The sequence below is a fragment of the Solea solea genome, chromosome 1 (genome assembly GCF_958295425.1).
Source record: "Solea solea chromosome 1, fSolSol10.1, whole genome shotgun sequence".
Classification (NCBI taxonomy): Eukaryota; Metazoa; Chordata; class Actinopteri; order Pleuronectiformes; family Soleidae; genus Solea; species Solea solea.
Genome location: NC_081134.1, coordinates 44,748,137 through 44,774,284, shown reverse-complemented (window position 1 = coordinate 44,774,284; position 26,148 = coordinate 44,748,137). Strand labels below are relative to the sequence as shown.

Below are 26,148 nucleotides of genomic sequence, written 5' to 3'. Positions count from 1 at the left end.
TGACAGTTTCATCATTTTATTTATTCATTTTGTATCTAAGTTTAAGTATTAATATACATTTAACCAAAGTTTTGTATTGGAGTTGGTAAAATTGTCATCCATGTGTAACTTTATCAAAGAAAAATACATTTTCTCAGTAGACTATTTACAAAAAACTTGATTTAACTAGATTTTATGTGACTTGGTAAATGCTTATTTTTCCCAATCAGCTCAACTAAGGATGATTTGTTTTATCTTTAATGAATCTGTCAGTTATTCTTTCTGCTAATCACTTCGTTGTTTGGTCCATTAAATTGTCCAAAAAATCAAGATATCCAGTGGTCTGTTATATAGGAGCTGAAATCTGAGAACTTTGGATTTAGCATGTTTTTGTCCTCTTTCCAAAGAAATCAATTCATCAGATATTTATCAAAAATAATGCTCAGAATCACTTATTGATTGTTGCAGCACCTACAGCTGACACATGGGGTAAAGAAAGCTAAAGCAGAAAGTTCAGCTAGTTTCCTCAGGCTTGGGTTCTCTGACCAGTTTATTGTGTGAGTTTACCATGTGTTATTCATTGTCATGGCCCTGCACGGCATTAACTATATTCCAAACAGATGCAGTAGCAGTGGATTTTGCTGAGAGTTGCAACTTCAGCTTGAGGGAGGGATGAACAAACAGTGAGCTAAGCGTCTGTAGTGCACGGAACAAAAATATCCCCACGTTCCCGCACATGTTGGAATTCCATTGGGATCTTTCTTAGATTCTCCTTCTGTAAGCTATAATTTGTGTCATCAATGTATCCCCTGTGCCACCAACGGTCTTTTAACATTCCGAGATGAATTCATATTTAATTCTACAAAGTATATACAATGTGCTTTTGACAGTGTGCAGAACAACCTTTCTCATCCGAGTCCAAACTTCTACTTTTATTAGACGATTCTATTACCTTTAAACGACATGTTGAATATCTTGTAAAGAAATTGAGACTCGTACAAGTTACAGTATGTCTTTTATGACCCAGAAAGGGCTTTACTGGACCAGACATGGGGATGTCTTCTATATGCATTTTCCCACAAAAAAATGATGGACACTGCTCATTGCACTCCCAGGACTTTTATACACAGTCAAGTGTACGAACAGAATTTGGAAAGAAAAGCTGCTTCAGACTGGAACAATCTACAGAACACCCGCAAACTCCAAAAATCTGGTTTCATTTGAAATTCATTCTGAAGGACTGAGAATCTAAATCATTGGCCTGTCACTGCTTTTAGGCGACTGTCTTTAGGCTCTCTAATGTCTGTTATTGTCTTATTGTAATTTGGATGAGTTGTTTGTTACTGCTGCCTTTTGGAAAAGAGATTTGCAATCTCAATGGGATTATCCTGGTAAAATAAAGGTGAAAAAAAAGTGAATACATTGTAGCCTCTAATGTAAAATGAAATTCAAAATCCCTTCAGGAGGTCAAGAAAAGTCATTTACAGCCATTTGGAGTCTGAGTTGGATTTTTTTTTTCTCTCAGTTTTGAAAATTTCATATTGTTACACAATGCTCACTAAGGTTTCTAAGGTCAAAACAATTTAGGGTGCATTTACACCTAATAATCTGCTTCATTGGTCCACACCTGATGGGAATTTGACATTGTTTTATTTTTATAGTTTTGCAATTTGCTCATTTCTCAGCACTGCATTACCTCAGTCTGACAGGAGCCAGGTCCAGAAGCCTCCACTGACTTTTTAAACGTTATCTTGGGATTCTCAGCCAAAGCATGAGAGAATTCCTGAGAATATGTTATCCACAAACAGACCGCTTACTGACCGCTTACTCCCTACTTAGGTTGGGAAATCTGAGACGTGGATTTGTGGCTTAAGTGGAGTTTAGTTTGTTTATCCCTCAAGTTTTCAAAGGGTAAACTCAGTCCTGGTGTTGTTCTCCTTCCACTGACATCACTGTGTTTCCCCTAGGTTTATGGCTGGGGGGGGGGGGTTAACAAACAGGATTCATATTTAATAACAATACTTTAGAACACTCTGACAATATTTTTCTCTCCAACAATTACAACAACTTTACACTGTCATTCTCTTTTGTACACTTTACAGATGTTGTATTGGCTTCATATATAAATATGGTACAAAAGTCAGAATTGCAAAAAGCGTAGCTGCGCCGCGATGAAGAAAAGGAAATGAAATATCTTAGCTTAAATTAGATCAATAACATCATTATTTAGTAAAAGAACACGGTCCAGACCTGTAGTAGTGTCAGAAATATGAGTCTTCTGCGCTGAATGCAGTCAAGAATAATGCAGTAAAGTAACAAGTCAGTGGTTAGGTGACTAACTTATGCAAAGTGATCGCTTCTGTGCTTCCTCCTAGCATCTATCAGTCATAACATCAAAAATAAATACTTCCTTTGTGCGGTGCAGAACAAAACATTGCTGTACTGAAAAACACAGACAGTCAGGTGGCGCTAATAGGCTGTATCACCATTGTTTGAAAACACCTGGCAATGGCTTTGGTGTAATGGATATTCATCTATATTTTTAGATGAATTTTATCTATATTTCCACAGTTTTAACTGCATTTAAGGCATTAATGGTAGAGTATACCACATTCCAGAGGGGGGAAAATCTCAAAACGCCACCCTTGCGTTTTCACGTAGATGATAAATAAGCTAGTTTGTCGTGTCATAATCCCACCTCTCTCTTGCATCATTCACTGTTGGTTATCCTTGGAGTTTGTTTGGTTTGTTCACTTTATTATAACTTTCCTTTTATTTTAGTATACATTGTAATGTATAATTATTCAAATACATCTTTATCTACGTGCACTACGTCTGTCTCTCTGGTTTTGGTGTAGGAACAGTACAGCGACACCTACAGGCCGGGCATATGTATTACAGCGCTTGGACTCGTTTTGAGGGGTTTACTGAAAACCTTTTAAATGATTATGCTGCTCAAGCAACTTCTCAGGCAAAAATCCCCTTGTTTTTTTATCCTTATCTCTCAACCTCCCTTTCCATGTCTCCTCTTTCACTGACAAAGCAGCAGAGGGATAAGATGCAGGCTGGGCTGGAAAGTGATATGATTCTCCTCGAGTGGAGGAGGAGGAGGATGAGGAGGAGGAAGTGCTGACTGTACGTTAGTGTGTGCATGTTGGGAATGTGGAGGAGAGAGTGAAGATGGAGAGGTATGTGTGGGATACTCTTCCTCCCTGTGGACAGGATTGTCAGGCTGCTGACCAGAGTCCACACAGTGATCCACTGTGGTGTTTAGTTCCCCACGTAACCTTTGTCATTGCATTGTTAATCCAGTCACTCAAAGACTTCTGGTATTTAAATGAGGTGGGTCACACTCTGGGATACTAAATGAGGCATTGTTACTCATGCCCTCCCCCTCCACCACACTTATCCTATCCTCTCCCCTATTCCCAGCAGCCAAACCTCATGCAAAATGACTTGGGGTACCAGGAAATGGGGTTTCACACGCACCCCTGTTTTCAGTTATGAGTCTTTTGTCCAGAATACTGTATACCAATGTGCTGGAATGTGTTAATTGGAAGTGATGAAGAGATAAAATAGGTCTTTTGTCGGTGGATCATCCTGTTCTCTTTCTTCCATTCTGCCTCAAGTGTATATTCAGCATACGTACACTTTCCCAACAGCCATAAGCCGTTGAACTACTTTACTTGAACTTGATTGTGACTGATGTCTCTGTAAATACCGCTGCTTGTATTTCTTCCTGAACTTCACGGTGTCTAACAGTCTAGCTGATAATTGCACGTCATAACTTGCCCGCAGTAGGTTTGGTGTTAAATTACGAGCAGAAAGTGCAAACACAAGGAAAGAAAGACTTAAGATGAAACATGCACCGCAACGCTTTGGTTTAGTCTTGGAAATTTGTAAAGGTTGTTTTGTATTTCAGAGTGATGTTGTATATGCACTCTCCTTTAGGTTACACTGGAGCATTATTAATTATATGGATTTTTCATCTACTTTCATGTCCCAAGATAAAACTGAGAACTTTTAAATAGTCGGTGCTTCTATATTTTTTTATGCACTGAACAAACTGCTTTTCCCTCTGTACCACACACAGACCTGTTTTTACAGGCCATTTACAAACATCTGTGCTAACAAGAAAATATTTGAATAAAGATTTTTATCGAGAGCTTATTACTTGCACAAACCCACAATGGTGTAACACAATTTTCAGGAGGAGCCAAATAGATGACCCTATCGTCTTCTCCTACGCACATTTCACGGAGTCACTATCAACTCCATCATCAACAGTTTCATCCTGCAACCTCTGACTCTAAAAACAGACCAAAGTTTTTACCAGTCGCGTAGTCAAATAATATTACTATAATAAACTTTTATGAAAACTTTAGGGTTTAATTGGCGGCGTTAATTGGAGCTTCCGGTCTATGCTGCCTTTAAAGCGTTGGACACAAAGGTCAGAGTGTGACTGCTTGTGTTGCACTTGGCGTTGCTTCATACAGTCGTGCATGGATGCATAGCTACAGAGCCTGTGTAATCACTGGGAAAAATCACAGCCGTGGCTTTGTAATGACCACTGTGAGGGTTCCTGGAAGGGTGAGTAATCAGAGTCAAGGGGATGGTTGAAACGGAAGGCTTAGCACACACACACACACACACAGTATTTGGTTGACCTGTGTGTTGATAATTTGGGAGGTGTTTATTGTTGACATCATTGCTGCTGTCACTGTGCCAGCAGGCTTGTTCTAACAGCTGTGTGTGCCTTGCAGTTAAAAGTGCTGCATTTGCAAGTCTTTAAGGTCAAGTTGTGTGTCTGTTTGTGACATAAAGTGATCATGAATGATTCTGTGTGTCCGTCCCACTTATTTACCAGTTCATTGAGAGTTATTCACACACACTGTCTCATACACTTACACTTAGCGAGAGTTTAATGTGTTCAGTTGGTTTGACAGATCATGCAGTGTACCCTCATCAGGCACAGTCGTTAAATGTGCGATCCCCAGTCTTTCAGTCTTTTCATAAATCGATAAAGACTGTGAAAGGAACAATAATATGGAACAATATTCACAATAAAAAATGTTTTTAGTATTAAATAATAATATTTATGATGCAAAATTAATCTATTAATTACAAAAAAAGGTCTTGTTACAACTTGATATTGTTTGGGGCCGCAACTTTGAGACCACTGCCCTTATAGCATGTGATGTGCAGCGTTGAAAAGGGTCGTCCTGGAACAGTATTTTGCTGTGCCGCGTTCCGTTTTTCATATACCAGTCTTACAAAAACAAAAAAATACCGGTGTTCGGTGTGTATATACAGAAGCTGTATACGGCCCAGTAGTACAGTCTGCTAGACTAAACCAAATAATGACTTCATAGTCCGATGGATCTGTGTTTGTGTGTCGCTGCGATGGCAAACTTAAGCTCACGCAGGCTGACTTTATCTTGATGTTCCACAATTTTGAAGTTGACTGACCAAATTCCAAAGTGTTTCCAAATGGGAGTTGAGACTCGTTCACTGTGTTAACGCTTGTTCCTGCAGCTGAGTTGGACCAACCTGCATTTTACAGTTGTAGCTTGTAGTTCAGTAACAATTTGATTATGTTTACTGAATGTTTGATCAGATACTGGATCATGTGTGCAGACGGGAAACAATTCAACTCGTCACAGTACATTTAATGCCAATGATCAGTCGATTTAGTGTCAGTGTGTAGTAGATGTGTAGTCATCCGCTTATTCAATCGGACGTGTGCATGTGGTGAGTTATTAATAAATAAGTGAATGCTTTCTCATTCAGCGTCATTGTCTGCGTTCATAAACTGTCTTGTGTGTCCCTCCCTGTACAATGTTTCTTCAATGAACAATAATCCAAATTTGCCCTGAAAACAAAGCATGAATAGTTGAACTGAAGCGTGCTAACCTAATAGTTTACATGCCGACATGTCGTCATATTAAAGCTCATAGAAAAACGTCTGAAATGATTTGCATCAGCTTCATTATGTCAGACACAAGCTGCACTGTGTTTTACAGAAAGCACACTGTGTTGTGTGTTGCATAATTATGTGTGTTTCTCTACTGATGGGAAAAACAATGTGTGTATGTGTGTTTGATGGTCAATGGTGTGTATTTACTAGGGATGGGGAGAAAATTGTGAAAAATATTGCGATATTTTGCGTTTTTATCGCATGTATCTTTTTTTATCATAGATAAAAAGATGAACCTTTTTCGTATGTGACATTCCAGTCCCCTAGATGGCGCCAAACGCACCTACAGTTGTTGTGTGCCTTGCGGCGGTTTATGGCGGAAATAAACACGAGTGATGGAGACGTGCTGCCAGAGAAAGAACTGAGAAATGTGAATGAATCTTTTATTTTATTGGTTGACAAAATGTTGACAGATGTGTGTTTTTTTCCAGTTCAGCAAAATCTCGATAATATCGTATCGTAACCTAAATATCATGAGAATATCACATGGTCTCGGGCGTTTCACAGAGTATTGACTGTGTATAGCAGTCTAGTACCGATGACCACTCAGAGCTGCTTTACACTACAGTTTCACTCACATTCCACAGTTTCACCACATTCACTCCACCCATTCATGTGCAGCGCGTTTTTCTAGTGTGCGGCTGGTGCTGCTGGTGCAGCCATTTACCACATTATAAAATATGTGCACCTGTGTGATGCTGTAAGACTTTAGAATCTCTAACAAGTGAAGGAGGAGGAGCTACCTTGTAAGTTAAGTCAGGTTTCTCCATCTTCTCTCTACTAACCCCTGGTGTTGTGTAGGTTGTATGAACACACACATGAGGTTTCTCTGTGTCACTTGGGTCAGTGTGTGTGTGTGTTTGGGGGGGGGGGGGGCTCAGCTGCTGGTCGCTGCTGGTCGCTGCTGGTCGCTGCTGCCCATCTGTCTTTCTGTCGGTGTGATCTCTCTGGGGTCAGGTTTGGGTCGCCTCATGGTCTCGCTTCATTAATATCAATGAGCTCATATGTCCACATTGAGGGGGGGGGGGGAGAGATTAAAAGTGTAGAAAAGACGGTTGAAATGCAGAGGCTGCATCTGCTGGAGGTGGAGGAGAAAATGGAGCTTTCTTTTTTCTTTTTTTTGTCTGGCCTTTGTAGATTCAGCTGTGAACATACTACTGCGAGTGATATTAGGCTCCGTGATCTTTACCAAGGTGATTATTCACAGAAACATTTAAATTTCAACTTCATCTTAACTGTTATCAGGGTAGGGCTGAACAATATATTCATTTTATATCTATATCTATATCTATATCGTGACATGAGACAAAATAATCGTCTAAGTCAATAATAATACATCACATTTCTATAGCACGTTTCTGGACACTCAAAGACACTTAACAAAATAACAAAATAAAACAGTAAAAATAAATAAATAAATGATTACAGAGATTTTAATAGTAATATTTGACACTTACACACATTGTTCAGTGACGGCTAAAGATTTTTGTGCTTGACCGCTCAGTTGCTGTAAACGAGTGAGAACATCTTTAAACTACATTTAAATGCAGATTACACATGTATTTACACATGGTCTGTATAATGTATAGCTCATTCATTTAAATGTACATGTTTTTTGTAAAATTATTTTATGCGATTCCTATCTTCTTCTTCATGTGAGACAGGTGGGGGTGAGACAGGTGGGGGGCGGCGCCCTAGTGCCCTCCATTGACACCACTAATATTATGACTCTAACCCTTTAAGATTTTCTCTCAGTGCTCTTTCTCTCTCACCCGAAAGCTCAGCTTAGCCAAAATCATTCAAGGTAATAACACACACTGGTAAAGGATACTGTTTTGTTTGTTTGATTTTAATGACAGTGGTTTTAATCCTCCCACTTTCAACTGTCACTATACAACAGTCGTTCGTTCACTGACTTGAGGTGTTGCAAACGTTTTAGATGATGAAATCATCATGAAAGAGGAAATCTATTCTTTCTTTGTGACCAAACTTTTTAGTTTCTTCCTCATACCACTCATTACATTAGTCAGGTTAGGATGACTGAAAATAAAAGAAGGAGAAAAAACAAAACAACAGAGAAGAGAAGAAGAAAGAAAATGGAAGACCTGCTGTTTTCACTATAAACCATGGGGTTCCAGTAAAATATAGCTGTACTCAAATCCTCTAGAGTTTCTCGTTGGGCACGATTTTCAGATGCAATCGAGCATTCTAATATTAGTATGTGATGAAATGATGATATCCATTCGTTAACTGATGAAGAATGAGGGGGTTTCCGTCTAGAGATAAGAATTTTCTTTGCTGCAGTTTAAGTTCATCATTTCAGGGATGAGTCGTCATTTCAGCAATTCAGTGTTTGGAAGAATGTTCATTTTAGTCCTGATAATATCGGATAATGATGTACTTTTAGAAAAGTTGTAGTGATCTGGTCACAAAGAGAACATAACAGGCTTGAAATTATCTTCAGTTAATAGATAATATCTGTATATCCTTTTATACTGTAGAATTTGGTGATTATATTGCGATTTTGGGAAGATAGTGTTTCATACATTTCCAACCAATTACTTTCTAATCTGTATTCCCAACTACAGTTATGCCAGTTCAGTCTAACAGTTTCCCCTGTATCTGTTTTTATATGCTGTATGTGTCTTATCTATCTATTATTTTAGTGATATTTACTTCACTAAAGATGAGGAATTTGTGTTTTCTTCATCAGTCCACACATACAGTATGTTCCTCCTCACAGCCGCAGTTTCTGCTATTACTGCTCTTTTTCCAGTAGAGAGAAATAGGGAAGCTGGAGTGATGTTTCAGTCGTGTGATTTAAAAAAAAAAAGAAAGAAAAATTCCATTTCCTCCATCACATTTTTAATCTAGTTAATTAGTTATTTGGTACATAAAGGGTCAAACATGTTGACCAGTGTTTCCCTGTCTTCGGTTTTAATGATTTCTTTGTTATATGAAGCAAAGAAGCCCTAAAAATACATTTAAGAAGCTGAAAAATCCAAGGGGAAAACATGTCCACTGAGTGATTGATTGTCAAAATAGTTGATGAATCGTTGAATCATCGCATCCTGAGCCTTGACCCCAAATCTTTCACCCCTATAGTCTCCATACGCTTCTTCTTCAAACCCCCCTAGTGTATCTTTATCTGCCCTTGGCCTGTTGTGGAATCTCCCTGGTCCTAAACTATGTCCCTCTTTGTTTTATAACGACAGGCATCATTTAAACCTGCCCCCTTTCATAAGTGCTACTTAAGAGGCCCAGAGTCAGACTGTCTTTGGGCACAGTGAGCGTGAAGGAGGATGAGGGTGCATTAAGGATGCTTAGTGGTTTGGAATCTTCCTAGCGTGAGTAAGCGTGTGGATGTGAGCGTGGATGTGGGGGTTGATTTACACCTGTGTTTGTGCCCTGTACAGGAGGGAGGGGGCAGGATTCGAACCCCAGGATTGTGTGTGGTTTGCTGACAGGAAGAAGTGGCTCCAGTGGGTGGCACGGTGGTTTAGAGAGACAAAAACCTTCAGACTATTGTAGGGTTTGATTGCTGGATGATGAGTGTGGTTGTTGTTTGTCTTCTTTGGCAGAAAATACATTTCATCCTGTTTTTGAGGATGCAAATTGCAAGTTTTATGAGAGGCAGTTTCCTCTCTTCGCCGCATGTTCTTTTTGTTTCAGCTCATTACAGCGGCTTTTTGTTACATTCCTTTTTTTTGGTCATAAATTACTTTTATGACGTCGACCAACTTGCATGATTACAAACCTAACAGATGAGATGCCATGTTTGCTTTGTAAGTGGATACAGTATCACTGCAGGACATCTATATATTGCACCAGCTGGGTGGCATCGAGTAATTGTTTGTTTTCTGTCATAAGCAGCTTAGAAGGAGGATTATCAGTCTGTATGAGTGATGTTTCTGTGTTAGAGGGATGACCTACATCTCATGTGCCCAGCCAAAACATACAGGCTGAGCCGAGAGAAGCATGTAAGGATAATTAAAATGCTTTTCTGCATCAATTAATTAATTAATTGATTGTTTGTTTCGTCTATTCCGTTCTCTGGCTTCCTCCCACAGTCCAAAAACATGCAATATGGGGATTAGGTAAATTGGTCACTCTTTGGACTGGCAAACTATGTACCCCACCTATCGCCCTAAATCAGCTGAGATTGGCACAGCACCCCCCCCGACCTCCTATAAAAGAACATGATAAAGGGATAGAAGATGGATGGATAATCTGGGGGTTTCATTCAAATGTTAAGTGTTCATTTTATGGGATTTTCTACGTTTGTCTTATGTTTCAAGACAGACTATGGTCAGACTTCCTTGTAGCATCACGTACCTCAGCACTTATTAGATTTGCTGTGGTCACTGAAACCACCGTCAGTGGAAAATGATCCCATTATGTTTGTATTGAATTGCTGAAGTCTAAGTTTTGGCTTTCATCACAAAACAGCAGAAAAACTCGTTTGAAAACACAGCATTAAACAAAAACCCTGTTTCTTCCTGTTTTGTTTGCTTTTTCACGGGATCAGAATTACTTTGATTCTCGGAGAACAAATTGCTTTCGTTACAGCTACTCAAACAGAGTGGACAAATAACATGAAGTTTACCAAGAGTTTAATAGAGAAGAATAAGAATTATAATATAAATAGAAATATTTACATCTGTGTCACGACAGCAGATTGTATCAAACAGAAAAGGCTAAAATCAGTCTAAAAACTGGACTTTACGGAGTTATTGGGTGAATTGTCTAGGTTTTTCACTAACTCTAGTACTTATGAGTTAGTGAGAGGGTGAGTGCCTCTCTCTCATGCTGTCACTTAAATGTTTATCTTGCTGGCTGCTGAGAGTGATATGTATATTTGGATCATCATGGGTGTAATCCAACCGGGTGTCCCACTTTGACCCTGTTTATCTACCCTCTGGCTGTCCTGAGGCACCACGGTAGCTCCGTCATCTGAGCTCTGACACTGATCACAGTTCAGAAGACTGAGCAGGACCAGGTTTGTGTAGTGAGTCTTGTAGAGTTATCCATATTAAAACAAGTCTAGGTGAATCCAGGCGTTTTGGGAGTAATTAAATGCTGCTTTTTTTTAGGGAAATTTTAAAATGCCACCCTTTTGTTTTTGTGGAGCATTATTTTCATTTTTTATTTTGAAAATATATTAAACATACATATATTGAAATATCATCCCAAAAAGTGCACACTGACACTTTGATCTGGGCCACATCCTTCCTGACATCCACACATAGTGTTTTAGCTCCATTTTACAAAAATCCCTACTAACGCAAACAAACACTTGGGTCTTGGGTAGTGTCGTTCAATCCATTCCGTATGCTAAAGGCTCGGAGTGTTGGTGAAAACAAAATCAAACAAACTCTGGAGAGACCTGTTGAAACTGTCTTGTTTGTGAAGTGGGCTCATAAAACCATTATGGTACATCCTGGAGTGTCTAGAAAAGGTGTGTATACATACACCTGCTGGCTCCTTTGTGTTACAATTAGGGTCTGGGAAATGTAGGAGCCGGTATTGAGTTAATGAAGTTTAGATTTAGTTTACATGATGAATGCATGCTTACAGTGTAACAGAGTAACATTGTCAACAGTTAAAGGAGAAAACTGTACACCCGAGTTGTTACTGTTGAGGGAAAAGGAATGTGGTTTTGTGGACCGTTGATGTTATTAGATAAAAGGCACTGTGGACCTTAATGTTATTAGATAAAAGGCACTGTGGACCTTTGATGTTATTAGATAACAGGCACTGTGGACCTTTGATGTTATTAGATAAAAGGCACTGTGGACCGTTGATGTTATTAGATAAAGGGCACTGAGGACCTTTGATGTGATTGATAAAGGGCACTGTGTACCTTTGATGTTATTAGATAGGCACTGTGGACCTTTGATGTTATTAGATAAAGGCACAGTGGACCTTTGATAGCTATGACAGATATTAGAAGCAGTGATCATATAATTCCCAGCTTGCAACGTGTGTGTTAGAATCTGTGCTGGGTTCGGAGTGAAAGGATTTTTTTGACCGTTAGGTTACTGTTAAAGCTATAAACCGTCGTCTCCAACTTAGATGAAAGGAATAATATGTATATATAATGTATATATAATATCCATGTGTTGTTGATCTGAGAGAGGCTTGGATATAATGTGGATGGAAATATAAACTGGATGTATGACAAGTGGAAATAAATGTGAAAAACCCTTGAAATGACTCTTCCGTGCCTTGTTGATCGAGGAATAGAAACACTACATACGAGTCAAGCCTATAGAAACCTGTCTACAGCCAATAATAACTTTGAGTGGCTTTGAAATGAACAAACATGAAGTTATTTATTTATTTATTTATTACATTTACTATGAGTTACACAATGTTGATCGCCATCTGTGAGGCCTCTTCTTTATCTTTGGTGTAGAACCATTCAACCATATCTTTGGTGTTGGCCATAACTCCTCCATATGGCCAAACGGGTGTACAGCAGCAGCAGCAGCAGCAGCAGAGACTGCCTCTCTCTGTGTTGCCTGCACTGCCTGTGTTTCAGAGTGTTTCAGGTAAGTCCAGTCACATGTGATGAGGATGTAGGTTTCCCTGAAATGCCGGCATTTAGAGGGAAGTTCAGATTAGTGAGGCTTACGGTCTACTGTCCTCTCGGTGCTTCTCATTGTGTACACGTTGCTATTTGTGTCGTCTGATTATTGTCAGCTACAGACTACATGTATAATAGGTCTGTGTTGTTTGTTGGATGAAGGCATTGTCCTCTCCCTCCCTTTTAAATAAATAAATACTTCATTCAGGCATGCATCTCCTGTAGTGCTTACATTAAGCATTGAAGCATTAATTAATAGCATTAATATTGATTTTTTTTTAATATTGAATAAGATTTTTACTATTTCGTTTCTCGTATTTCTCAGTCCTCCTGCTGAGTTTATTAGGATGACTCATTCTCTTGTCTTGGATGAAGTGAATTGTTTTTTTACAATGTGATGCTGCGTACTGTGAGAGTGCATGTGTGACAGGGTCAGAGAGAGAGAGGGAGAGAGAGGAAGAGAAAGGGAGGAATTTGTGAGCGGAGACTGATAGTGCCTCCTCTCCTTGTTAATGGGTCAGAGAGAAACAAAGAGCTGCTGTGTCTGCATGAGAACCAGAGGGACGAGATGGGAGGCGGGCAAAGAGGATGGATGAGGTGTTAAGTCACGGAAGTGGTTGTGATTGTTCTAATTATCATAGATGTAACTATTTGTATGTGTTTTTCTTCTTAAAAAGGCGTCAGAATTCTTTAGAACCAACAAAGTAATGTGTCTGTAGCGTACCAACAATACAGTGCATCATTTATTTGTTTCAAAATAACAGCGCACAGCCTCTAAACCAGAAAGCCACACTGTTTACTGCACATTTTACATACAAGTCAGGGTCAGGTTAAACTTCTGCACCATGTGGAACTTTGTTTTTGGCTCCACATAAAAAAACAGTTTATATCAAACTATGGTCATTTAAATGTATTTGTGTGTGTAGGCACAAACAAAACAAACCAGGTATGTACATGGCAGTTTTATACCAGTGGCCCCTGGGTGGCCCTTGTGATGAAGACATACACACACACACACACACACACACTTGCCTTTTTTTTGCCTGCAATGCTGAGTGGAGATTTTTAGTGAAGCGATTCCTCCATCTAGTGGCAATTTGTTATCACTACATTTGTCCAGTCTGCAGACAGATTTGTGCAAGGTATTCAATGTTGGTGCCGTTTCCTCAAGCCGTCACAATAAATAATGGCTTATTTCATTTATTTTTTTTAGATTTTGCTGTTTCCTTTTTTGAGTTTATTTTTCCACAAATTGTGGACGCTTTATGAACGACAGCTTTGAGGTGTTTATTCAGTCTAGGAATTTTTATTCCAGTGTTATTCTTTATGTTAAATACAAAATGTAAATACTAAACATGTGCTACAAAGGGCTATAATAAGGGTCCCAGGTCTCAGTGGTTGTCACTCCGTTTACTCTGAGTATAAAGTGAAAGAGGGTGGAGCCATGTGAACCTTTAGACAGGGACCGAAACTTGAGTTTCAGGTCTGATCAGGTGATACACCTGCCGTGCCTTAGTCTTCAGAGGTTAGCATGTTGGCTTGTGTGCTCAGTAATAAGGGAGAGGGTGTGCCTGCTTCGCTGCTGTGTGAACCTATGTCTGTGTCGCAGGAAGTGAGTGAACGGGTAAGTTCCAGCAAAGCTTTTGTGATCTTCCTGGTTGTTTTTAATGACGCGTGTTCGTATATCACCTCCATTTGTTAGATCAGATCTACTCTCTTGCTCTGCTGCTGACTGTGCATTTTCACTGCTGTATATTCGGTCTTTCTGTGGTCAGAGGAACGTCGCGAGGACAAAGTGACTTTGAACCTCGATTTATTTATTGCTCTTGTTATGTTCTTACTCGTGCTGCAACTAACGATTATTCTCTCGATTAATTGATTAATCGTTTGGTCCATAAAATATCAGAAAACCTTAAAAAATGTTGAAGAGTGTTTGTCAAACCTGGCAATGATGATGTTCTCAAATGTCTTGTTTTGTCCACAAATCAAAATGATTCACTTTTATTGATTTCTTTATTATGTGGAGCAAAGAAACAAAGAAAATACTCACATTTAAGGAGCTTAAACGATCGCAAATCTTGTTTTAATCATGAAAAAAGCTTTGAACCGAGTAATCGATTATCAAAATAGTTGTCGATGAATTTAGTGATCGATTAATAATCAATTCATCGACTAATTGTTTCAGCTCTAGTTCTTACCCATTTTATATTGATATTCTTTATATTGGTTTATTGATATTCATAACATTGTGCTATGAGCTTTTCTCAAGTAAATAATTGGACACCAGGTTTCCAAATCTAAACGTTTAGTTTGACAAATCCTCAAGCATTCATTGCCGCACTCTGCAATAAATATCCAGCTCAGTCTCTGTCAAGCGTTCGAGCTCTCTGACTCACATTCTCCGCACAACACTGAGTTCTGATTTCCTGAAAACACATCTTTCCATTCTCTTCCAAACGACATGTAACTCTATCAGATCTGATGTTTTATCCACAATAAATCTTGTCTTCACACTTCAGCTGTGTGTTGATGTGACTGAAAGGAGAGAAGGATATCGGATGTTTAAATACCTCGAGGATGGATTGGAAAGTTTGTCCTAAACATAGATTTATGTCTCTTTGTGTGTACGTGAGAACAAAGGACACTGATACAGATGTATTTTATGTGGAAAGATGGAACGCTTATAAGCAACATGTGGCTGATTTTGACTGAGCTGTCAAAGAAGCCCCAACAGATCTGTGATGGAGCGAGAAGAGGACTCACTGTTCCCACGTCACCAGTAATGCTCATATTGGCATTGATTTTTCGTCACGGGTTAATCGAGTTCATCGATATTCCACATTTTCCCCCCACGATCTGTTTCCACGTGCTTTTCAGTTGCATCCCTATGCTTCTTTCTTCACTCGTTATTACTGTTCATTCCAGGAACACTGGCCATGCCAGCTACCGACAAGGAGACTTAAATTAAGTGGCCCCAATTCCTTGTAAAGCTAACGGTTATTAACAAGAATCCGCATGGCACACGTCTGAAAACTCAGGCCCTGTCCTGCTAGCGTCACGCGTCTTACACTTAATAGGAATGGACGTGGTGACATTTTGGCAGTGCAGTGTTGAGACATTATTCAACAATGCCTTTTTCCACAGGAGCAACAGAAAAGGCAAACGGCTGCATGATGTGTGCACAGCCCTGGCATCAAGAGGAGATTTGATTTGATTTTTTTCTTAAAAAGGTATTTCCATTTCGAAAATACCATGTGGATGAACATCCCCCCCCCCCCCCAACCACAGTTTAATACACTGCAATTATGCACAGCCCATTGAAATGTAGTTCCACTGTGTGTCTGTGTGTAAATGAATGTTCGCATTTACCACAGCTGGATACACTGAAATTATACTCTTATGATTGTGTCATGTATGGCTGTGTGCATGTGGCTGTAATTCTATCCACTTCTGTCTGTCTGACATTGCACTTTGTGGTCCCCACAAGCCAATATGATGTAGAGTAGCTGAAATACAAATTGATTTTACATCCAATCTGTCTTCACAGCTACCCCATACTGGCACGCCAAAGGGCAACATAGTTTCCCATAAAAGTTCCATACAACTTTAGTCATTATTTAAAATCGACATGCTCTTGCACATCTCTTCTCGTTTCTGTTTACTCTCAGTAATCAAGGTCATTTGTTACCTGAATGAGAGTAAAATAAAGAAAACCCTTAAGTGTGCAGGTATTAATTAAAGTATTGGATTATTGCAGTGCTGCAGGGGCATCAGATAGAATGATTAGTCCTCAAGGGGGCGATCTGACTAATAACAGGTGATAGTAGTTTCACTTTTGTTTTTTTCATGTATTGCATTATGTAAAGTACTGAAAATTTGCATTGGATATCTAATCAGATTTGTTATTTTCTTTTCATGTGTGTAGTTCTTGATTAGCTGCATCATTCAAACCAAAATGATTCAAATTCTGAAGTGGAATTTTATTTTCGCATTGATGCAAGCATTGTTTTGGTATTACTTCTGGAACTGAGATGTTGCATCAGCTGTAGCTGGACCTTCCAGTGTTATTTCTGCAGGGCAAAGTAGTTCAAGATTGTAGCAATCCATGGAAACCAAAACAGTGACTAAAATAACGCCAGAGCTTCACAATGTTGCAACAGAGAGCACAGGCTTGGTAACCTGAAGAGACGCTGCTAAATAGATCCGTAATGATGTGACCGTGGATCAACTCATTAGATGTGAGTGAATCTGCAGGCCCTGGGGCCGGTCAATAGTTTATTAGCAAACTGGTCCATGGAGCTGTTACCAGAGCAGGTGTGACAGAGGTGGCTTTGGACAAGTGACGGTCATGGAATGAAGATAATCTGAAACATCCGCGGTGGCCCAGGAAAATCTGGCTTTCCTGAACAGAAACATTCCAACACATTAACAGCACTATGGGGAGGTTCTGTCGTCTGTCGTCATGTGTGCTTCCTGTGCAGGTACAGATGAAGGCATCGTGAACGTTCACTTAGCAGAACCTGTAAAGGCTTTCGAAGCGTGACCCCCCTGCCCCACACACACACACACACTTTTTTTTTTTCCTGATCAGGATCTTGTTGCCTTTTGGACAACCGCTGTGATCGTTCCACCATCCAGTCCACACATGGGAGGAAGAAACAAAAAGATTTAATAGTAAAACCAATTCAAGGATTTAAACTCAAAGCAGACGTTGAGATGGTTGAGATGGACCAGAGGTGACAGGTCTGTCAGTCATTCACCTCCCGACTCTGTTGTTTTTCTCACTAACTTCATCCACGTCCAGCTGAGGGTCAGGCGGCTCCACCCGTGCTTACCCCAGGCTGAAGGGACAAGCTTGTTTTTAAAAATATGACAGGAATAACATTCTTCTGCTGCTCCACGTATCAATCCATCACCCTGAGCTATTTTCTCTTTAAATACTCATTTGACCTCAGGTTTTGTCTTGTGCAGACACAGTCGGTGTCTCCTGAGGTATAAACATACAAGTGTCTGACTAGAGCAGGACTTCGAGTTATGCTTTTTCAGGGCGAATACTCACTGCAGTAGTTTGAGTTCCCACTAGATGGTGGCAGAGCCGTATGTACAGGCCACACAAGGGCAGTAGAAGGGATATCACATTGCAATTAAGCATATTCCATCACTTGTCCACATGGTAAATTGTCCCTTTTTTACTTCATGGCCATCTGATATTGTGTGATCCGTCCAGACACAGTAAAGGGCACTCTTACAGTGGGGAATGTTTCTTTAATTCTCACTGTTACGATCCTATCGGGCCCTGTAAAAAGTCCCAGGTGCTCCCGGCTCTGCAACATGCCTCAGAACGTTCCCCAAATGGAAAGATGGATCCTTCCGCAGATATGGGAATATGTGATCATTGTTTCTTTGAACGCAACACAGGGTGAAAGGCTGATATTACAGCACGACATACTTTAAGAGCATTCATGCCCCCCTTCAGTCCTGCTCCCCTTGTCTTCCCTTAAGTCTGCCATTCCAATCACAAAATCTTATGACAAAACCGTGCTCTGTGAAACACTGAACGGATTTAGCGTGGGTCAGTTCCCTTGGCATGAACCCAGTGGCTGTTACGTTCGGTTCCCTGTTCAAACTGGCCTGCTGGAGAGATCTTGTGGTCTTAGCTCGAGAGGCGCCACTGTACGTCTCTGTTGGTCATTTTCACTTGTTTAATTGAAGTATACAAAAGGGGGTGAATAGCAATGAAGTCTGATTTCACCAGGGTTTCTATTTGTACTCTTGTGCTCTTGCAAAGCTTAGGCACACAACTGACAATTCTGGCCTTCAAATTCCTGCTGGCGTAACATACGAGCAGGATTCGGAATGTCGTCTCCCAGTTCTCTCGTTGGAAAATCGCTCCTTTGATGAATGCACCATATTTTGTATTTCTCAATCCAGAATGAAAGTATTTGTTTTGTGATATGCTCTCAGCGGCTTGCTTACCTGCTCACTTTCCTAGACTGCGTTTATCGCGATGTCGTTTCCACAAGGTTTCCACAGTGGGTTCGGCTTGGCCCTGAGGTGGACTCGCGTTGTGGTGGCAGATCGTGAGCTTCAACCCACACACAAACACGCACACGTTTGGGAGGCAAAACATCAGGATTCACTCATGTGCAGATGTGGATTCTTTACAGGAAACACATTTCTCATCCACTGCTTCCTCCCTAAGATGGACACAGGTCCACCAATGAGCTGGACGGCCACAGGTGTTTTTTTTTGAGTGGTTCTGTGTCACAATAACAAATATGCAGCTTTTTTACTACACTAAGCAAAATGTGAGACACCGAACAGCTCGTGTTGCTGCTGCCGTTTAGTTTGAGAGCGTTTTCTTTCAGCGACGTGAACTGCTAACAGCACCCACAAGACCCCGCAGTGTAGGTAACTCAGTGTGACTGGGCCACAAGTCATGAGTGCTGACATTTAATGGATCATTAAGCTGGATGCTGAAAAGGTCTGAGAGGATCAGACTTAATTGTTTTCCATTCTCCACATTCGTTCTGGCAGGACTCCGCTTGACTCGGGGACCAATTGAGGTTTCTAGTGGCCTAATTTTAAAGAGGATGTACGAAACATGGCGGTGCAGTTGGTAGCATTGTTGCATCGCAGCAAGAAGGTCCCTGGTTTGGATCCCGGTTTTTACTGAGGGCCTTTTGTGTAGAGTTTGCATGTTCTCCCTTTTGTGTGCATGCAAACCTGAGGATAGTGGGGGGAGCTTGAGGTCATCGCAGGTACATTCTACACATGTGTTTCTTTTCTGCATTTTTATTTCATTTAACATGTGTTTAATACGGTTAACTGCAAAGACTGCCTGTCTGTTTGCGATGCATGAGACCGTGTTGTGTTTCGGGAGTTTGTCTTCAGACTTCAGTGAGCCTCCGACTTTTCTATTTGTGGTCTACATCCGCTCTCTTCCTGTTCCTGCGCTATCTGGCTTTCCACCTGAGCGCCATTATTTACAAAGCAATGCTTTTCCACGCCTGCTTGATTTTTCACAAGTCTATTACATTCAGGTGCTTACTTTCCTCCCATTGGATAAAGTGTCCCTTGTTTGTTTCCACTGGAAGCTGAATAAAGTGAGGGATGTGTGTGTGTGTGTGTGTGTGTGTGTGTGTGCCTGGGTGTGTTCATTTTGGCTCATGTACAAAGTGTGATGTTCAACAAAAATGGGGTTGTAAATGTCCAGAGTCAACTGTCGGTGTACTGTTAACTCAAACACTCTCACTGTTTATCACCTGCACACACTACATAGTATTTTCTAGTATGGCGTATATGCATATCCATGGCGACGGGTAGCTTTGATGCCCCACAACACACGTACCTGACTGACACACACGTGTGTGCGGCCATTCTGCCGTTTGACAAGTAGCCTCTAAAATGTTGTTCTCCTGCAGGGCTCCATGGCATAAACCCTGTCCTCAGTTTGAGGTGGTCCCTGAGGAAAACTGCAGAGAGGCTTACCCATCTGACGCCCCGCTGCCATTTTCCACAGCCTTAGGGGAACCGGGAAGCAGCCGGCAGGAGCCATGCCTGCCCTGGCCACTGGAGCAGGCCACGAGCCAGGTACGTACCCCCTCAGCCAGAACCACAATCTGTAAGTTGAGGTCTTCGACCACATGACGCGAAACCTGTAAAATGTAGTCCCAGCAAAATATAAAAATAAAGCACTTTGCTCGTCTAATTGAAAATTGTATGTCTGACATTGGTGCACAAACACAAAAAATGACTGCTGGCACCAGGCATAATCCTGGTCTTATGATGAATATGTCTTCAGTGTGCCCACCACTTAAAGTCATACCTACATTTCATGAGAAGTGAATCACTCTTTTGTTGTTTTTTAAAACAACAAAATGATGTCGAGGTCCGTCCTTTCATCTGTTAAGAGTGTATGAATTAGCGCGTGATGTCAGACTCGGGAACGCGTCAAGCTCGTCAACGCTGAGACAGTTGCCGGGAATGGCCGGGAATGGCCACCTCTCCCCTCAGGAACACTATCCTCCTCTGCTCCGTGTGGTTTAATGGCCGACTACATCATCCTGCGCGCACATGCACATGAAAAGGACTCAACCCAACAAGCACAAAAGGACAAAAGGAGGACAGACATAAAGTCCTGCCCTGATGGATAAAGAGTGTGTGCGTTACTGTGTCCAGACTTTTAACAGAGTTACTGTAGCCCCCGTCATTCTGGAAATGTGCGCAGACAAAGTAGAAAGCCAGACCGTCAATTACGATTAGAGTCATTTTGGGCAATTACCGGCACGGGCTCAGGTTTCCAAATAAAACACGTAAAGACTCCCTGGCCCATCTCCCCTGCTTCCCTCTTTGATGGTCCTGTGAAGTTGTATGTGCAGGTGAAACACGAACAATATAGAGGAACATTAGGTCACTCATCTGCAGGCCTGGCTGGCCTGGCATTGGGACTTGTGCCAACGTTTACACCAAATACTGAAAGTATTACACTTGGTATCATAGTAATGCTCTTGACGTGAGGATAAAATCCCCCTGGGCTGGTGGAAAGTGTGCTTTGTAGTGTTGTGTAAAGCACTCTCTCAGCTCCATCTGTTCTCTGTCAGATCAGAGGATTTCACCCTCATGTTTACCTGATTACGTGCATAACAAATACTAGAGTTTACCTGTGCAGTAAAGGACATTTGACTAAAGTCCAGAGGATATGGTGGAGGTAAAAGCAGCACTGAGTTGACTGTTCTGGATTTAAGCCCAGCCAAATCCTTTCAGGACTACTATACCACTACTACTACAGTTAATATCTATTAAGTCCATATCAAAAAAGCAGTTATTTATTAAGAAAGCCACATAGGATTAAAGATCTTTTCGTGATATTTTTTTCTCAGCAGTCAAAAACACAGTTTTTCTACATTTTATGGACTGTTGTTGTGCAGCTCTGTATCCCAGGAATATCAGTTATTCATTTTATATATATATATATGTATATATATATATAAAGCTGCACCAAACGATTATTTTCTTAATCGATTCTCAATTCTCGATTAATTGATTAATCTTTTGGTCCATAAAATATCAGAAAACCTTTAAAAAATGTTGATCGGTGTTTGTCAAACCTGGAAATGTCTTGTCCTCAAATGTCTTGTTTCGTCCATAAACCAAAATGATTCACTTTTAATGATTTCTTCGTTATCCGGAGCAAAGAAATGAAGAAAATACTCACATTTAAGAAGCTTTAACAATCAGAAATCTGGTTTTAATCATGAAAAAAGCTTCAAACTGATTATCAATGATCAAAATAGCTGTCGATTAACTTAGTAATTGATTATTAATCGATTATATATAGATATATACAGTATATACAGTATATATATATATATATATATATATATATATATATATATATATATATATATATATATATATATATATATATTGTGTGTTGACTTTCAAACCATCATAGACATGTTGTGCATGTTGTCAGGCCACGGTGTGGATTCTTTCGATAAGTTACCGTGTTTATTTGATCATATTTAGGATTTGGAGGACTTGGCTACAGCAGGACTGTCTGCGTCGTTGTGGAGCTTTGGCGTGTAGGTAGCAACACATCAACAGATGAGCATAAATCCTCAGGGGCAAAAAATAACTCCCACACATGTAGCGGCTGCCAGTAATCACAGAGACATTACAGCATGTTGCCAGAAGCTTTGGTGCTTTTCTCTTGCAATTTTGCCATCTCACGACTTCTCAACACCAGCCTCGCTACACACACACACACACACACACACAGAAGATGAAGTACTGCGCTTAGATTGTTTAACATAATGGGGAAAATGTTACCATTCATATAACTGGTAGCAGATCTCCTATTTCATCACCACGTTCAATCCGGAGAACACATTCTTGTGTGTGTGTGTGAGTCTTTTGAAAATGCTTGGAGAGCAAACACACAAGATCATACCATCTCCTTGTCTTTCTGTCTGTGTGAGTTAGAGTCTAATAAATGAAACCAAATATTTACAAAGTAAACTTGAAAAACAATTAAATATTGGAAAGACCAATACCTTGAAATATTTATAATATTAATAATAATGTGTTGGAAGTTCATTGGTAACAGGTTTTCAGTTGATGATGCTGCCTCTGCTCTCTGTATCTAGAAAACCTGGCCCAATGCTCACAGAGGTTATGATGTGGCAGTTATGTTAGGGTCCAAGTCACCTGCACAAAGCAACTGGGAATAATAATAATAATAATAATAACAACAACAATAATAATAATAATAATAACAATAATAATAATAATAATAATAATAATAACAATACTAAAATAATTATAATAATAAGTAATAATCAGATAATAAATCAATCTTCTGCTCAGATTAATTAAACTGAATACTCTCTGTCCACAGACCTGTGTATGAATTACAGTCCAATACAACAAAGTATTAAGAAAGTACATTTGAAAAACGCATCATCAAATATTGGAGGAAAGTACTGTAGTAGTGATTGGGTTACTGTGACTTATTTGTTTTAATAATGCGTTGGAAGCACATTGGTAACGTGTTTTCAGTTGATGACGCTGGCTCTGCTGTTTGTGTGTAAATCACTTCTTCTATGTGTATGTAACCTCTACTCTCCATCCTTCAACGTCTCCAAGAGGTCGTGATGTGGCAATTCACCCACACACTTGACTTCACATTCTCACAAGGAAGAATTTAAAAAAAAAAAAAAAAAAGGACAGTGATGATCAGGTGATCAATCCTCTGCTCAGATTAATTAAATTTACTATCTGCACCCCCCCCCCCCCACCCCCCACCTCCACGTGTCTCCTCCAGACAGCTGCAGTTTAGTCCTGTCCCCTGCTGTTCGAGGTCTGATGAAGTATTGTTGTGGGCTCCGTCATGGACAGATAACTGTTACGCCTCTGCTCAGTTTGGCTTGTCTCATCTCAGTATTTTTCAGCTGCTGCTGCTCAGGGATCCTCAGACGGACGCGACTAACCCACTCCTCTGTCTGGTCCACGACATCTCCTGTGTCTCCCTTCAGAACTTCATTAGCTTCGCGTTTTTTTTTTTGTATTGTGTGGGTGTCCATCTTTTTTAACCATAAACCTCTGCTCGACTGCGGCATCACAACATGTCAATCAACCTCAAAACGACTCAAACGTCTCTAATGTGTAGAAAATGTGATTTTTCTTTTTTTTTTTTTTCAAAACATTAAGAATTAGATTTTGATCACTGCTGTCTGAAATGAAAGACAAATACATTACGATCATTTACGATCACTCTTTGTAAAATTCTCTTTATGTTTGTGACATGGAGTTCACTCAGTAATGATGTACCTGGTCATTTTTAATGAGACTTGTACAGCAACGAGAGTTCACTGTCTGCAGATGAGGAGCTTTCATATTTTCTTAGCATCTGGTTCATGCCATTGAAAGGTCAGTCAGCCTCCTGGAGTGAGAGTGGGTGTTTGCTGCTTGTAGCCCAATTTCTTCCCTGCTTCTGGAATTCGGTGACTGCTGTCGCTTTGATGGAGGTAGGGAAGAGGTAGAAGGGGATTCGTGGCCAATTAGCTTTCCAGGAGTGATTTCTTTGTGTGTTTCAGATCAGTCTAATCAACTATTTGAGATGATATTGAGAGCTTCATGAAAAAAACGTTTTGGCTATTATTTCGGACAGGTATTGTGAGTGCATATAATGTATGTGTATATATATATATATATATATATATATATATATATATATATACATAAACATACATTATATGCACTATAATGCATATATATGTATGTATATATATACATATATACATGTATGTATATATATATATCTATATATATATATATATATATATAGATATATATATATATATATATATCTTTCAAATATTGCTACCTATAACAACAACAGTGCTGAAATGCCATACCTCATATGCCATTTCTGTTCCTACATTGTGCCCTTTAAGTTAAATTAAATAAAATTCCATACCTGAACCCCACACAAAACCCTGCACAGACACTGTCAAACAGGCCCTCCTAAAGACCCTGATGCCCTTTTATTAACCTTATTAAAGTTAACTGTGTTATTCCAAGCTGTACCTGCACGTTCTATCAAGGTTTACAGTCCCCGTACAGCATTTAAAGATAAGGGTGGTTCAGCCATGCACAGCTGCGGAGGAGGTTGCCGACACTCGCATGAAAGCCTGCACATGGAAATCTTTCGATGGGACAAGTCTTTTACCAGATACACTAATAACTTACTGGCAGCATCCGTGCATGTTTGTGAGGGAATGAGAGACGAGTCATTCCAGCCATCTCATTCTCTCCAGTTTTGAACACCCCCTGTTGGAGAAGGTGATGGCAAAATAATGATACTGGCTAATGAGCTGCAGATATTCATGTGGTGATGCACTGTGCCACCTCATTTTCTTATTGCTCACACATTCATACTCCTGTACAGGAATAATGCACAGTTAAAACACACATTTCTTATAATAATGCCTTAATAAGATGAGCATTGTGATAAGGATATGGCCATATTGGGGTTTTTTTCTCTGTCGAGGTTAAAAGTAAAATTTTCCATCCTGATGTCAAGAATCCTGAGCATCTGGCCGTGGCTGGTTTCAACTCATGGGAGACACTGGGGAGGGTTGGGGGAGGACTTTTTGTCTGTGCCGAGGTTGGGGGTGGCGGTTCCTCCGGGAGCTTCCAGCCATTTGTCGTGGTCCCTGGCCAGTAGCCGGCTCTGTGCCTGGTGATACAGTACCGAAACACAAGGATTTGTTGCCACTGGAACAGCTCCCTGTTTCCAGTTACATCAGAAAGAAAATTTCCACATCATTTTACCAAAAAAATAAAAACAACACCGTCAAAGGAAGCAGATGTAAAAGAAAGAAATTGAGTGAGTATGACTGAGAGTAGAACGATGACTTTTATTTGTTTGAATATGAAGAATTCTTTCTCTCTTTGCAGAGATGTAGAATGACATCCACCACTGTTCCTCTCCAAGGTCTACAGGGCACTAAATCAGTCATTGGTGGGCAAGACATGCTCACTTGCATTAGAAAGAACCTGAAAACAGCTTTACATACCATGTGACATCCAAGGAATGGAGTATTGAGTAATCGTCTGCAACTGTGAGACTGAGGCAGAAAGATTTAGAGTTAAAAACACAACTTTTCACAAGTGCTGCCATTTGTGTGTGAGCAAAACGAAGACTTGAGGGTGAATTGGCATGTACCAAAGTAGCTGCGTGGCCACATCATTGGGCAGAACACGGAGGCCTGTGACAGAGAGTCTTCTGCTGTTCCATCGCCACAGTAAGCAGAGGTGGCAGGTCATTTGGATCTGGCTGGTTTGTTGTGGCTGCTGCTTCTTGTCTTCCATGTTCTAGAGAATCTAAGCTAAGAGGGTTTCTGGAGGACCTCTTCACACAATCCCTCCTCAGGATTAGAGATTAAAGGACTCCTGAACACACATAGAGGCACATTGTGATGTCAGACACATCTCTACAGCCATGCACATGTCAAAAATTTGATTTTTCTTCTCACAAACAAACACAATGTCAGTGTGTTTTAGAATACGGGGGGGAAGCCACATACGATCACAC

General features: G+C 40.3%; 1 protein-coding gene across 4 annotated transcripts in view; it reads left to right on the top strand.

Annotated features, from left to right (window-relative positions):
* Window positions 1-26,148, top strand: part of mpp7a (MAGUK p55 scaffold protein 7a) — a 124,358-nt gene that overhangs the window by 10,643 nt on the left and 87,567 nt on the right. For 3 of the 4 annotated variants that reach the window (XM_058629148.1, XM_058629130.1, XM_058629157.1), the window contains exon 2: window positions 19,970-20,138. In XM_058629148.1, the coding sequence (XP_058485131.1) occupies window positions 20,102-20,138 (37 nt within the window). In that variant the 5' untranslated portion in view covers window positions 19,970-20,101. Of the gene's footprint in view, window positions 1-14,078; window positions 14,170-19,969; window positions 20,139-26,148 lie in introns of those variants that run through there. The other variant, XM_058629139.1, reaches the window with a different exon arrangement.